We start from the raw sequence: 14,636 nt of genomic DNA on the forward strand, positions 1-14,636 counted from the left end.
CGACCCCTAGCCTTAGCTTATTTCCATGGGGACAAAATCATTGTACATAGTTTCTCTCACAAAAATCCAAATCAAACCCTTCCCTTACCCTAAAAACAAAATCTTCCAAGCTTCCAGCTTTGATTCTATTGTAGTATATGCTCAGCTGTCACCAGCTCTTCTACTTGGCTCCCCCTTAGTTATTGCCTCACGCGTTACCTCCCCACCTCCATCCCCATCTCTTTCCCTATATAAATACCCTCTCTTTGAAAAACTCAAAATATTCATCAGAAATCTCTCTTTTTCTCATCCATTCTTTGGTTTCCATATGAAAGAAAAAATGGGTTCTTGTTCTAATGTTGTTTCGATGTCTTTAATGGCTTGTTTGGTCATGAACTCGTTGGTATTTGTCGCCTATGGTGGTGATTTTTACCAGGATTTCGACCTGACATGGGGTGACAGAAGGGGTAAGATTTTTAAAGGCGGTAAGCTCTTGTCTTTGTCCTTGGACAGGGTTTCGGGGTCTGGTTTTCAATCTAAGAAAGAGTATTTGTTCGGGAGAATCGACATGCAGCTCAAGCTCGTAGCGGGCAACTCGGCTGGCACGGTTACTGCTTATTACGTAAGTTGACGTAGTTGTTTAAACTCAAATCTTTCAAAAATAAGAAGATTCATTTTTACTATTGACGATATTCAATAAGTTCATATTAGAATGAGTTCGAATATTAATACCTGTAACTCATTTTTGGTGTTGCAGTTGTCTTCTCAAGGGCCAACCCACGATGAGATCGACTTCGAATTCTTGGGGAATCTTAGTGGTGACCCCTACATATTGCACACAAATGTCTACACACTAGGCAAAGGGAACAGAGAACAACAATTCTATCTATGGTTCGATCCGACTAGAAACTTCCACACATATTCCATCATTTGGAAGCCACAGCACATAATGTAAGAGCATCAATTGTCTTGTAACTTGTCTTTGTACCTTAGAAAAAAAAACACAGCTAGTAATGATGTCTTTGTTGTTGTTGTTGTTCTGTTTTGCCAGATTCTTGGTGGATAACACTCCCATCCGAGTATTCAAAAACGCTGAAGCGATCGGTGTGCCGTTCCCCAAGAGTCAGCCCATGAGGATTTACTCGAGCTTGTGGAACGCGGACGACTGGGCCACGAGGGGCGGCTTGGTGAAAACTGATTGGACAAAGGCACCCTTTACCGCATACTACCGGAACTTCAATGCCAACGCTTGTGTTTGGTCGGGGACCGGTTCGTCTTGCAGCAAGACGAATTCAGTCTCCGACGGTGCTTGGGAAACGACAGAGCTAGATGCCCCGGGAAGACGAAGATTGAGATGGGTTCAAAAATACTTCATGATTTATAACTATTGCACCGATTTGAAGCGTTACCCTCAGGGTGTTCCGCCCGAGTGTAAACGGAGGTTCTGAAAGAAACTGTCATATTCTTTAATGTTTTCTTCTATGTAATCAAGTTGCACTCAACTCGATGCTTAGGGGTGGAATAAGTTATTAACATTCTTTGTTTTCATGTATCTTTGTTCTTTCTATTGCTGGTTTTTAATTTAATGATTTTGTGATGTTGAAAATAGCTGTAAATCCTCTGTTTCTGATAATAAATTCTTCATGTTTCGAATATCAAAATAGCTTCTCTTTAATGCTGCCTATGGAAGCATGTTTGAAAAGGTAATTCTTCCCCTGGCACATAGGTAATCTCCCGTGACCAATGCAATGCTACACTTTGATCACATTTCCTCTGCTTTTTCCTCAATTTGTTAGTTATTCTAAAAACAATAGGAGAATCAAAAGGATTTGACTGTTGTTAATAGGAAAATAGTGATTGTAATGATTTGGCAATTCATCTTTTCATTTGAATGAAAAATCTTTATTTAACATAGATAAGATGACCATAAGGAGTTTGGTGAGGCAGTCGTTTCTGTGAGAATTTAAAATTAAAATTATTATATATTTTAAAATTTTCTTGTATGTTTGTTTATTGAGAATATGTTTTTATTTTTTAAAATTTTATAAATTTGTCATCTCCTAAAATTAAACACTAATATAAAATTTTAGGGAAAATAAATTCTGAAAATAGATGAAAGAAATTGAAGAGAAAAGAAAGAAGTTATCTCTCTTCTTTAGTTATACATGATGGTTTATACATTGAACTTTGTATAAATCTAAAATCATGATTATAATTTATAAATTAATAAAATTTATAAAATTATAATTTAAATAAATAACATAAATTAATTCATGATTATGTCAAAAAAGTAACTATCTAGAAAATATTAATTAATAATAAATAGAGAAGGCATGGCATAACAAGTGTCAAAAGGTGGTACAAATAATGGGGCAAATTTATGGAAGTAAAGAGTCGGAGCCTGTGAAAGGATAAGGCTTTCCTGTCCCAACCCAGGGGAAGTGAAGAGGATGACCATGCCGATGCATGCATCAGCTTTCACCAACTTTATAAAATATACATTACGAGCCCTTCACCCACTCTGGGGCAACTGCAGCTACAATCCAAAACATTAACTCAAAAATAATCTTACAAATTGCCATCGGGTCACGTGAAGAGAGCGTGGTGTGTGTATCATTATGACTCCTCATCTCAATTTCATCCATATCATTTAATATTTATGCATATTTGAAACTTGGGTCTAATTCTTTCATTAGTCCTTATACATTATGTAGGTAATAAATTAAAATAATACCTACTATGTAGACAAAAAATTATATATTGATATCAATTTAAGAACAATTGGTATTCAATACAAATACTCGTACTCACACCCGAATCCAAGTAACATAGCTATAGCTATTTAAGAAACAACGATCACAAAGAAAGCAATGCAGTTATCATAATTGATAACTATTTATTTGATGAGTCGGCTATAGGAATGAGTAGTTCTTCAACATAATTGGCAAATCTCACCCTCGGTCGCTGCCCACACTACATGAACAAGAGCTTTAAATTCTTAGACAAACCGTACTTCAAGTACAATATGAGGAGATTGTTCAGATATGCTATTGTATGGAGTGCAAAAGCACAAACTATACTTACCGGGATTCTGCAATGAATGTTTAGATCATAGATCATTTCACCGAGACGAGCTTTGGCAAGTTCTTCAGCTTCAGAGGCTTTCTTGCAAGCATCTGTAACCTGATTTCAGCATATTAGAGATTAAGCACAAGTTTATGTAATTATGTAGAATATGAAGCAAGGATATTGGATTGTATGTAGTATATGTCATTCACCTCATTGATGGATATACTACACTGATCTCTAGCACCAGAAGCAGATTTCTCCAAGATATTCCGAAGGAATGATAACTCTTTTAATCAAATATGTCAGTAACCGGTTTTCGTCCGGGTTCGAAATTTTACTTGGCAAAAAAAGTAATGTGAATAAATAAATAATTTTTTTAGGAAATGTTTAGAGTCGTCATCGGACTTTTAGGTTAGGTAGGTCGAATATCTAAAAAACATCTTTTAAAAAAGTTTATAAGAAAACATCAGTTAAAATATAAACCGATCTATGTTTAACCAAAAATTCGTTCTTTTTAATAATAAAAAGGGATTCATGGTCGATTACGTTTGGGGAAGGATTAGCACCCCACAACGCCCAAAATTGGTCCCTGTCGATTATAAATTGTCTCTAATAGTAGAATTTAAGAATTCGAATATAAATTTAATTTATGATCCTGTGATTTCAAATTTATTAATATAATTCCAAGAAAATATATTAATTTTTATAAATATATATATATTTTTTATATTTTATAAATAAGATATTTATTTACTTAGAAATATCATAAAAGACTTCTAGTTGCTTTAAGATAGTCATTTCTTAATATTAATAAATAAATAAATATTAATAAAATATTTTTCTAAAAATAATAAAATAAATAAAATAAATTAATATATATAATTTATAAAAGTATGATATTTATTTATTTAAAAATATCAGAAAATGACTTCTAGTCAATGTTTTTAAAACCGGAACAAACATTGAATCGATGAAGGTACTGGTTCACTGGTTCAACCGCGGTTGAACCGGATTTTATATAAAATAATATATTTTTTTTAATTTTACATAATATTTAAAGCAATATTAATATATATGTAACACTTTTTTTAAGTTTACAATATTAAAAGGTATAAAAATATCACAAGTCATAACATATATAAATTAAAAACCACAAAATCAAGTGAAACAAAATGATTTAAATCAACTACAACAAAATATTTAAAGTAAAACATATTAAATAATAAATATAATTATATAACTATAATAAAAAAAAATTAGGGCTTAAAAAATCATAACAAATGATGTCATTTGGTTTAATTTAAAAAAACAATCTCACATGGCTAAAAAACATAGAAGAGCATCCCAAAAGTTTAAAGAGAAAATATGAGAACAAAACAATCACACATAACTAAAAAATATAGAAGAGCATCCAAACTTACTTCTATAAATAATAGAGGTAATTTGACATTCAAAATCATGGAGCCTTTTGGTGAGCACAAAGCGAACTATTCTTTCGCTTCAATTGAGCTCAAATTTTAGGCTTCAATCAAACTTCTAATTTTTTTTGAGTTCGAGCCTTTTCGAGTTCAAGTTTTAATATTATATTTCGAGTTCGAGTTGAACTTGATAATTTTTAGCTCGTGAGTTTTTGAGTTGAGTTAAACTTACTTTTAAAGTTTTCGAGTTCGAGTCGAGCTCAGCAATACTCGAATTTGATTCGACTCGTTGAACAAACAACGTCGTTTGGTTTAATTTTTTTTTAAAGAAAAAGTGAACCGGCGGTTCAAACCAATTTGCCGATTTTCAGTCAGTTCACCCCGGTTTTATCGATTTTCAGCCGATTCTATCGGTTCTACCGATTTTCAGCCAGTTCCTTGACAGACTGGTTTTGTGAGGTAACCAGACAGGCCACCGGTTCATGGTTGAACCGTGAACCGACCGGTCTGGTCCGATTTTGATAACCATGCTTCTAGTTGTTTTAAGACAGCCTATTTCTTAATATTAAAAATAAATAAATATTAAAATATGATTATTTTTCCTAAAAGTAATTTATATAAAATTAAAGCAAATATATATATTTTATAAATAGGATTTTTATTTAATATATATAAAAAAATAAAAAAATAAATAATATTTATTATATATATGTTTATATGACTAAATAATAATAATATAATAATAATTAAATATATTGAAAATAAAAGGATAATAATAAAAATAAATTGCAATTTAAATAATAAAAACAAATAAAATTAAAAACTATATGATTAAAATGCAAAATATATAAAATTCATGGTCAAAAATGAAAAGAATAAAAAAATAGTAACTAAAATATAAAATATAAAACCTAAAGGTCCTAATTTGAATTATTAAAAAGATATGTACTAACAGTATAATTTAGCCTTAATTAGTTATTTCGAGGTTAAAATATTAAATATTAAATATTAAAATCTGAGGGACTAAATATAGTATTTACCCTTAATTATTATATAAATATTCGGTTAAGACTAAAAAGAAATAAAACCAAATTTAAAAACCAAATTGAAATGCACATAAAATCAATTCCAGTGACTAAAATGTAAAATTACAAAACCTAGAGGGATTACGAGTGTGGTTTAACCATGTGTGAAATTACACAGTCACCCTCCCAAAACGGCGTCATTTGGGGAGGGATTTATATACCCCAAACCGACCATTTTAGGCCTAAAATCTCATTTCTTTTTTTTCTTCTCTCTCTAAGAGAGATTTACTCTCTCTTCTCTCTAAGTTTCCCTCGTCTGAGGGAAACCAGTCGCCGACCGACAACCGTGCTCCGACGTCGATCGCCGTCAGTGGCCGAAAATTTTCTAACCTACCCCAAATTAAAGCACCGATTATCCTAAAGCCAAATCCGAGATTATCTTAACCTAAAACTCTACCAAACATCATGGATCTAGCCTTTTTACCTTCGACTCTTTGGTTCTCTGGTGATGCGTGGAAGATCCGATGATGTGGTAAGTTGCTCGGTATGTTTTCTTTGTTTGGTTGTTGATTGTTGCTTTCGTATCTCCGTTCTCTCTCTGTTGTTGCCCGTGTGGCTTGCTCTCACTCCCTTTCTCTTTGTAGGTGTGGTGGCTTTTATAGCCACCACCGAGGATGATATCGGACCGAATAATAGAGGGCCATTCGGTGAGTCACCGAACTATGGTGGTGACTCACCCCTAGAGCAACGACGTGGGCAGCCATCTGGTGCTTCTAGAGTCTTCGACGAGGCGACAACAACTGGCTAAGACACCTGATGATGGAGGCGACAACTATTGGAAGTGGCGGCTAGAGATGATAACCTAGGGTTATGAAACCCTAAGGCTTCATGTTAAACTTTCTGTGGACCGTTAGATCTCTCAGATCCAACGATTGAGAGATGCGACGACTGTAAGCTAAGATAGGGCTTAGAAACCTTATTTGCATTAGGGTTTGGGTCATGCTGGACATCTGGGTTGGGCCTAGAATTGTAATCGGCCTTTGGGTTTTTTTTGGCTTGTAATATATATTTTATTTAATAATAATAATATAATATAAATTATAATAATAATAATAATAATAATAATAATAATAATAATTTTAAAAAAATGCAAAAATTAGTGTCTACAAAATCCAATGCCACTTCTTCAGCATCTTGCATCTGATTTCTTGAGAATTCGAATGCTCTCTCTGCGTGAAGCCGGAAAGATGTGCAGTTCAGACAAGAACAAATACCTCTGCATCCAGGAGGATTTCTTTTAAGGATTCCCTTTTTGAGACCGACAATAGGAAATCCTATAGGAATAGATGCTTCTCCCAAGCTATCAGCTTCTATTGGCTTTACTTGATTTACACATTTTGCAGTAGACTTTGTGGTATCCCCTTCGGTTTCAAACGTTAGACGACAAGACACTAATTTCGAAGCTTCTTCTCTTCGGAACAATCCAGAATTGATGAGAGGACTAGATGACATGGCTGATGGCTCAACCACATGTTTGGGGCTAGTTTCTAACTCTTGGTTTGCATCCACCAATGCAGCATGTTTAACAACCGATGCATGTTCCTGTTGTGAATCTGGTATCAGCAAGGAGCCAGCAAGTTGTTTAGGTGGAGATCGTGTTGGTTTATCGCTAGATGATCCTATAGCAGTTGCTTCAGTCACAGGCGCCCGAATGCCATCACTCGTATACTGCTCTACAGCGGGACTTCTGCAATCAAAAGTTTCAATGTATGCACCTTTGCCAGAACTAAAGACTAGTGAAATAGGCTTTTCTTTAGAACTCTTGTCAACCTTCAATGACTGATCATTTCTAGAAGCACCTAGTAAAGCATCCAAGTAACAGATTACAAATACTTAGGCTCCAAACTAATTCATAAACAATGGAACTATTCTAAAGCAAGAAGGGTTCGGTAAGTGGGAGATAGTCGAGGAAGTAAAGGACTCACAGGAGTTATCATTTGTTAAGTCTATCAAAAACTGAAGCAACCTTCGATAACTGAATGAACCTGGGATTTTACATAACATCGGACGCAACTGTTGGTTTGGGACCTATTCAACATTACAAAGGCCAATTACATTAGCATGAAATATGTAATTTTCGCCATTAACTAGTATAGTTGCATATGTACTTATCAGCAAAGTACGTACTGTGAAAATGATGTACCACAATTGAAAATACTCTGAAAGGTTGATAACATCTTACCAACTTGTTCTTAGGACTTGTGTCTAAGCTTTTATCAGTATCTCGACCACCGTTTCTGTGAAAGGCTCCGTTCTTTGACTTTTCACCATCACAATTCGTTCCTTGAGAAAGGCAGTCGGCCCTGATGCCTCTGGTATTACCAGTCTCCATTTCAGAAATCATGACAGAATCTGGTGGTGTCACTGACATGCATTGTACATTCAAGTATTCAACTTTTTCCACAACTTCAGCCACAACTTCAGCATCATTGTCTTCAATCTCAGACTGCATTTCCTCATTGGAATTTTTGTTAACTTCATTATAATCACTAACCAGAGAAAAATTCCAGTCCAAAACTTGAACATTGCAAGGAGATTCAACATTAGATTTTGCAATTTCACCATCATCTGCCAATATCTTATCAGTAGACAACACACAAGCTGAATTTTCCTTGTTGAAATGAAAATCCTCAATAGTTGAAGATGAATAATTTTTCAAGCAATTCGAGTTCTGGTCTTCAGTAGAAACTTGCAACTCAAATTTCTTAATCTCTCCATTAACAAGTGGCATTGAGGAAGGGTCCTTTTCATGTGAGGTGAAGGAACCAGCCGCCATAGATTTATCTCCCATTGCTTCTTCAACATTTGAAGCCAACAATTCTTTCTCTTCGAAACCCTTTTCAGTTTTTGGACAACGGATCATTATTGGGGAGTCTGTAAAAGATCATATGCAGTAATGTTTTAATGCCATTGTTTCTTGTGCAACCAATGCTTGAAAGCAGAACATAACCAAAGCACGGGAATTTCCATAACAATCTTTTTTAATATCCATCAAATAAGGAAGCAATCTTCTTAAGATGAATGAGCCTGGCGCTTTGAAAAGCTTCACTCGAGAACATGGTCTAAGGACCTACTTAAACCACATACACAATTTCCATTAAAAGAAAATTAACTTATTCAACATCGTTGTTGGAGAAATGGAACACAAACAGTAAAAATCAACTGGACATTAGATTAAACGACATTAAACTCTTACCGATTTTGTTGAGTAGTTCGTTTCATTTCTCTCTTCAGGAAAGCCCTTTTCTTTCTTGATCTTTTCACCTTCATTTCTCTCAACCACTTGCTCAACTCCAATGATCTCGGCATCAGGTGGTGTTGACTGAACAAATTCCTCATTCGACATCTCCATTTTTCTAACATCCCCATTTCCACAATCTTCTTTCCTTCTATCCAAACAATTCCCAGCAAGCTCACTTTTTCCCAGACTCTCACCATCGTCTAAACAATTCCCAGCAAGCTCACTTTTTCCCAGATTCTCGGCATCGTTCAAACAATTCCCGGCAAGCTCACTTTTTCCCAGATTCTCGGCATCGTCCAAACAATTCCCAGAAACCTCACTTTTTCCCAGATTCTGATCATCATCCAAACAGTTCGGAATGACCCCATCAGTGGAAGAGGGGGAAAAGACCCGTCTTAACCGGAGATCTTTGATGGAAACGGAAGATAAATCGCACCCCACCGAATCTTCAACTGGCAGGCTCTTTTTGGGTTTCTTGACAAAGGATTGTAGACCTTGGTGTTTTCCGCCGCCGATGGAGTAAGTTCGAGATTTGCCCGACCGATTGCGGTGAATATGGATCTGGGATTTGCTACGAGTGGTGATTCCCCTTAAAGACTGGCTAAGTGGATGACATGGCCGCTTCCTTTTCTTCAAGACTCCCCTTGAGTCCGCCATTTTAAACCCTCTGAAAGAAACTGTGTGCGTGCAAGAGAGAGATAGAGTATTAATGGGGTTTGGCGGGGAAAAGAGAGACGATAAATGTATCTGAGTTTGGCGGGAAAACTTGTCTGAGTTTGGAGGGAAATTATATGGATTTGGCCATTACTTTTTACGAGCTAAATTCAAATATATTCTAAAATTTTCGGGAAACTGTTTGTCTCGCAAAAAATATAATTAATAAGAGTAATATTTTTTTCTGAAATTATATATTTATAATTAGTTTATTTTCATCCCCATTAGAAGGAAAATATTATTATTACTTATCAGTAGTATTTTCTATTAAAATCTTGAGAATTTTATTCTCATTTAACTTTTTAATTTATATTACTCTAAATAAAATTATCTTAAAGTAATAAATATTCTTTATATTAGTTATTATAACATATCAGTTATGTTTAAATATTTTTTTATATAAATTATGTTAAAATATATTTTAATAGTTTAGATAATTATAAATTAATATCTATTCAAAATTTTATAAACTAATTGATAAGATACAAACACTTTACAAATATAATTATTTGAAACTAAAACTTCTATAAAGAATAATCTTTTATTAATACTATTTGATGAGTTCTAATTATAATATTAATAAAATTAAATTTAAAAATTATATAATATTTTCTTTACATTTATGAATTTATTAAGTGAATTTACAAATACAAATTATATATATTATTAACAAATTCTAAATAATTAGATTGTTAACAAAGTTGCCATTGTCGTCGCTGCGAAGGGTGGTCAGCTGCCGAGCAACATCGATCTCCGACTCTAAAAACTCAGAATATCCGCCACCATTGTTGCACGATATCAGCTTTGAATACTTAAAAACAAACCAGCACCAAAGCATTCAAAGAAAAAACAACTAATTTAATTACAAATCATCTTCTTCGCATTCCGATGATTCTAGATAACCAAAGGCTTGGTCGTTCTATAAATGAAATCAATCGATTTAAACCTCTTTCTTCTTGGCGGAAGATCTTCGTCTTCTTCCTCATCCAATGGATATCGATTCCATCTTCTATTGCTTCTGTTTTCACCGGTTTCTTCTTTCGTTTGCTTTGACCCTTTGTCGTCCATGTATTTTTCACAAAGCTGAATCAGCTGGCCAGCGACGTCTATTTCCATCTCCGAGAAAATCATTGCTTTTGTGGGTTTCGCCGTTGTTGTATTATGTTTTGAGGTTAAAAGGAAAACTATAACGGAAAGGACGAATGGGATTTATTTCCATTTTATAGTTGAACTTAAACCGACTTGACTCTCCAAGCCGGCATTGCTGATGTTATTTGTTCACGTGTATTGATATGATTGGTCACAATTTAAAACAAGACTTTAACCGCAAGTTATCGATGTGTTAAATTTTTCAATAGAGTTTTCCACTGTAAATTATACATTTAGTATATAATTTATACTTAACGTTGATTTTTGTTTTATTTTAATTATTTGTTTTTAAAAAATTAATTATAATAACAATATGTTATCATAAGATAATATCACATCATTATTAAAAATAATTTTAAAAAATTATATCAGCAGTTTTGTTAATTTTTAACAATGAATTATCAAAATGAAACTAAAATATAACGTTAATTATGATTTTAAAAATATATATATATAATTAAATAATCAAAACGAAATAAAAACAATAATTAGTATACCTAATTTATAGTTTTTAAAATATATATATTCATTATTAATTAATTAAAAAATATTATATTATAATCGTTCCAAAACTTCATCAAATATGAGTTTTTTCTAAGTCTGAAAGCCCAAAAGTATTTTAAGGCTGAACTCTTTCGTGGGCTTCTCTTGGAGAAGGGCTGAACAAAGACCAAAAAGATGAGAAATTAGAAGCAGATTTGTATATTTTGAAATTATACATGAACCTCTAACATATTTAAACAAATAATAAACAAAAAAGAAGATGGAATGTGCTTTTCATTGTTATATATTTTTATTTAATTAAATAATATATATAAAGTATTTTTCATTTAGAGTAAGTGTATCTGGTCGGGTGGTAAAGTTATTTATCTTTGTTCACTTATATTATCTTAAATCATGAATTTTAGACTCACTAAGAGTATTCTTATTCATTCACCTACAATCTTCTTTCTCCTTCCCTAGAGTAGGATTATGATTAGATTTAAAACTTGTCAATAAAATATTTTCATCTAACGCAACCCTGCAAGTTTTCTCTTCTTATACGCGGTTTGCCTTCATCTTATTTCACAAACAGTTATATGGTGTTTAATCGCCCACCATCTATATTTTTTATTTTTTATTATATTATATTTTTATTTTATTTACTTTTAAATTCTAAGAATTATGTATTTATGATGTGTTTTTCTAATAACTAATTTTCTTTATGTTTTTCTATGTATTGTCGAAATCAAGTAAACTAATAAATAAATGCACGTCTCTCATATCTTCATTTATTATAGAGCACGAGACTACTTTAGATTTTTATCATATATGTTTTTTTAACATCAATAGAAAGGAAAAAATCCAAATTAATTTTAAAAAATTCAAAAAATTATTAAAAATTAATTCATCATCAACTTTTAATATAGTAGGTGACACCAATAATATTCGAATTTCTTCTAAAAATGAATATTTTATCGTAAACTTTTATAGAAAGGACTTGTGATGGGTCCAATAATAAGATGCTGATGCATGCGAGAAAATAAATTTGTGGTGGGTCCAACAATAGTAGTTTCAAAGGGAGAAAATTTTTGATCGGCAAGTCTAATGAGTGAATGGATAATGTGATTGTTGGTAAGTTGGATACGGAGGGAAATGAACCAAAGCTATTAGTTGGAGTTTGGTTCGTTGGAATATTTATGAGGGAATTATAATCTGTGAAGGAATTGGAATCTGAATCTGAAATCTGTTTGGTTGGCATGAAATTAAATTAGAATCCAATTCCATATTCTGTTTGGTTCGCAGACATGTCATATGAATTTGATTTCAGTAATATAAAATGATAGAATTACCCTTCTTTTTTTTGCTTAATTTTAGTTTGCTTTATAACTTACATGTTGTAAAATTTTAAAAAATATTAAAATTTCATTTTATTGATTGATTATTCATTTCAATAAATTATAAAAAGCATACTAATAAACATCATAAGTTAAAATCATCCCAATTAGGGATGGCCATGGGTCGAGTTTTTTTATCCACCCGACCCGACCTGAGAGCAAGGGAACCTCCACCCGAGACCCGACCCGACCAAAATAAAGTTTCACCCAACTCGAATATATGGATTAGAAACTCGACCCGACCCGAAATAATAAAAAAAATATTTTTATTCAATAAAAACAGTGACTTAATTGAAAAAATATATATATAGGGGTATTATTATAATTATTACTAAATATATAAGGTAAAATTATATTTTTTTTGGGTCGGGTATTTTTCATCCTAAACATGAACCCGACCCGACTCGAATATTACACTTAAAAAACCCGACCCAAACCCGATTTTTTTTTAAAAAAATCCGACCCGATCAGGTCAGGTCGAAACCCGTCGGGTCTGGGTTGAGTGGCCATCCCTAATCCCAATCAAAATATATTAATAAATTATCAAAAGATTGATGAGGGTAGTATGATCAAATTTCATATTCCTTCCTCCATAGGATTTCAATTCAATCATGTTATGGATGAAATTTACTTTTCCTCCCTTGATGAAATTAGATTTCAATTCCCCATTTGAAAACTTGAACATGGGAAAGTGGTGGAATTAAATTATAATTCCTCTTAATTCCTCCTAATTCCAAAGGATTCCAGCGAACCAGGATTCAAACGAACCAAACGTCACTTTAAGGTTGTCTTTATTGGTTTATGGATGGCAATGAGTGTACGAGTGTTTCTCATGTTAGTTAAAGGGCATACAAAGTTTCAATAGGTTGAGGTGATTGATGGTAACGATGGTGTTTTTTTGAGTTATCAATGGTAATAAGTGGAGGTATATTGTGAGGATTAATTGGGCTATTGTCATTTTTATAAGTTTTAAATTTTAATATAATTTAGATATTTTATTTTATATTTTTTATTAATAATATATTTTTTTACAATTTTATAGGTTCGCTGTCTGAAATAAAATTATGCGTTTATTTCTAATATTAAGTTCAATACATAGATTTTAAATGTGGTCTATATTTATTATAAAATTTAATAATTTTTATGTGATATTAAGAACGGATTCCATTATTATTAGTATTATTTTGATGCATTGTTCTTTTACTATTAAGAATCGAACTTTTTGATAAATCTGATATGAAGAATATTATATTTTCCATCATTTTTATAAAAAAAAAAATTAAAAGGACTTGTCCTCTCTATGCCATTTTTTTCCTTCAGAATTTGTAGACGCCATCCTCCACACTGATTGGTCGAAAATCATCTAAGGACTCTAGAGAGCCCACTTTTGGAATTATCATAATAAATGAGTGGTTTAAGGAGGGATCATTTGGTGGTACATTGTACAACTTGAGAAAGAGTATCATGTTAGTAGTATTCTAATATAATTTAAATTATAGATGGGAAAAATTATATTACAAACAGAGGTGGACCTCCATGGTGTCGGGGTATCTCGGGCAACCCCTCATCTAGGGGCGGATCTCTATGATGCCCGGAGTTTATCTCAAGCAACCCCCCACAAGTGTCACCTCTAATACAAGTGTCACCCCTCAAAAGTGCCACCCATGAAGTTCTTGCAACCCTTGAATTTTTATCCTGGATACGCCTCTGATTATATTTAAAAAATATTTTTAAAAGTGAACACATGTATTAATAACACAAAATCTTTACCGGTGGGATAAACATAAATAAAATTCTAGAACGAGCACAACTAAAAATATACATAACTATTAATAGAAAATTCAGGTCTCAAACTAAAGAAATATCCATCTTTATATAAACATAATACTTAGGAATGTTAGACGACTATCTCTCGAATTAGGATAACGAACGTTGATCCATGAGTGACTAATCAAACTTCATCTTACTTTTTTAATCATCAAAAAGGAAAAACGTTTGAATTTTATGTGTTTTTATCACCAAATTTAACTGTGAAAATCTCACTTGCGACATCCTAATATACGATCAAGTAAAAGCGTTATTGGAAATGTTATTATTTTTTTAA

At 32.6% G+C, this 14,636-nt stretch overlaps 3 protein-coding genes across 3 annotated transcripts; 1 reads left to right on the top strand and 2 right to left on the bottom strand.

Annotated features, from left to right (window-relative positions):
* The first annotated feature begins 255 nt into the window (after nt 1-255).
* LOC120218190 (xyloglucan endotransglucosylase/hydrolase 2-like) lies at nt 256-1,585 on the top strand. Its single transcript, XM_039215159.1, has 3 exons — nt 256-601; nt 737-930; nt 1,031-1,585. The coding sequence occupies exons 1-3, from the start codon at nt 308-310 to the stop codon at nt 1,425-1,427; spliced, it is 885 nt and encodes a 294-aa protein (XP_039071090.1). The 5' UTR covers nt 256-307; the 3' UTR covers nt 1,428-1,585.
* A 4,191-nt stretch (nt 1,586-5,776) lies between these two features.
* Nucleotides 5,777-13,289, bottom strand: LOC120218046. The gene is made up of 6 exons (XM_039215042.1): nt 13,285-13,289; nt 7,734-8,040; nt 7,477-7,579; nt 7,269-7,350; nt 6,659-7,238; nt 5,777-5,881 (listed from the first exon to the last, which is right to left on the bottom strand). The coding sequence occupies exons 2-6, from the start codon at nt 8,001-8,003 to the stop codon at nt 5,777-5,779; spliced, it is 1,140 nt and encodes a 379-aa protein (XP_039070973.1). The 5' UTR covers nt 8,004-8,040; nt 13,285-13,289.
* LOC120218192 lies at nt 8,401-9,484 on the bottom strand. The gene is made up of 3 exons (XM_039215160.1): nt 9,108-9,484; nt 8,748-8,963; nt 8,401-8,621 (listed from the first exon to the last, which is right to left on the bottom strand). Exons 1-3 carry the CDS (start codon nt 9,447-9,449, stop codon nt 8,436-8,438), a joined length of 744 nt encoding a protein of 247 aa, XP_039071091.1. The 5' UTR covers nt 9,450-9,484; the 3' UTR covers nt 8,401-8,435.
* Nucleotides 13,290-14,636: the final 1,347 nt, after the last annotated feature.

The sequence above is a fragment of the Hibiscus syriacus genome, unplaced genomic scaffold (assembly GCF_006381635.1).
Source record: "Hibiscus syriacus cultivar Baekdansim isolate YM2019G1 unplaced genomic scaffold, ASM638163v2 tig00110195_pilon, whole genome shotgun sequence".
Lineage (NCBI taxonomy): Eukaryota > Viridiplantae > Streptophyta > Magnoliopsida > Malvales > Malvaceae > Hibiscus > Hibiscus syriacus.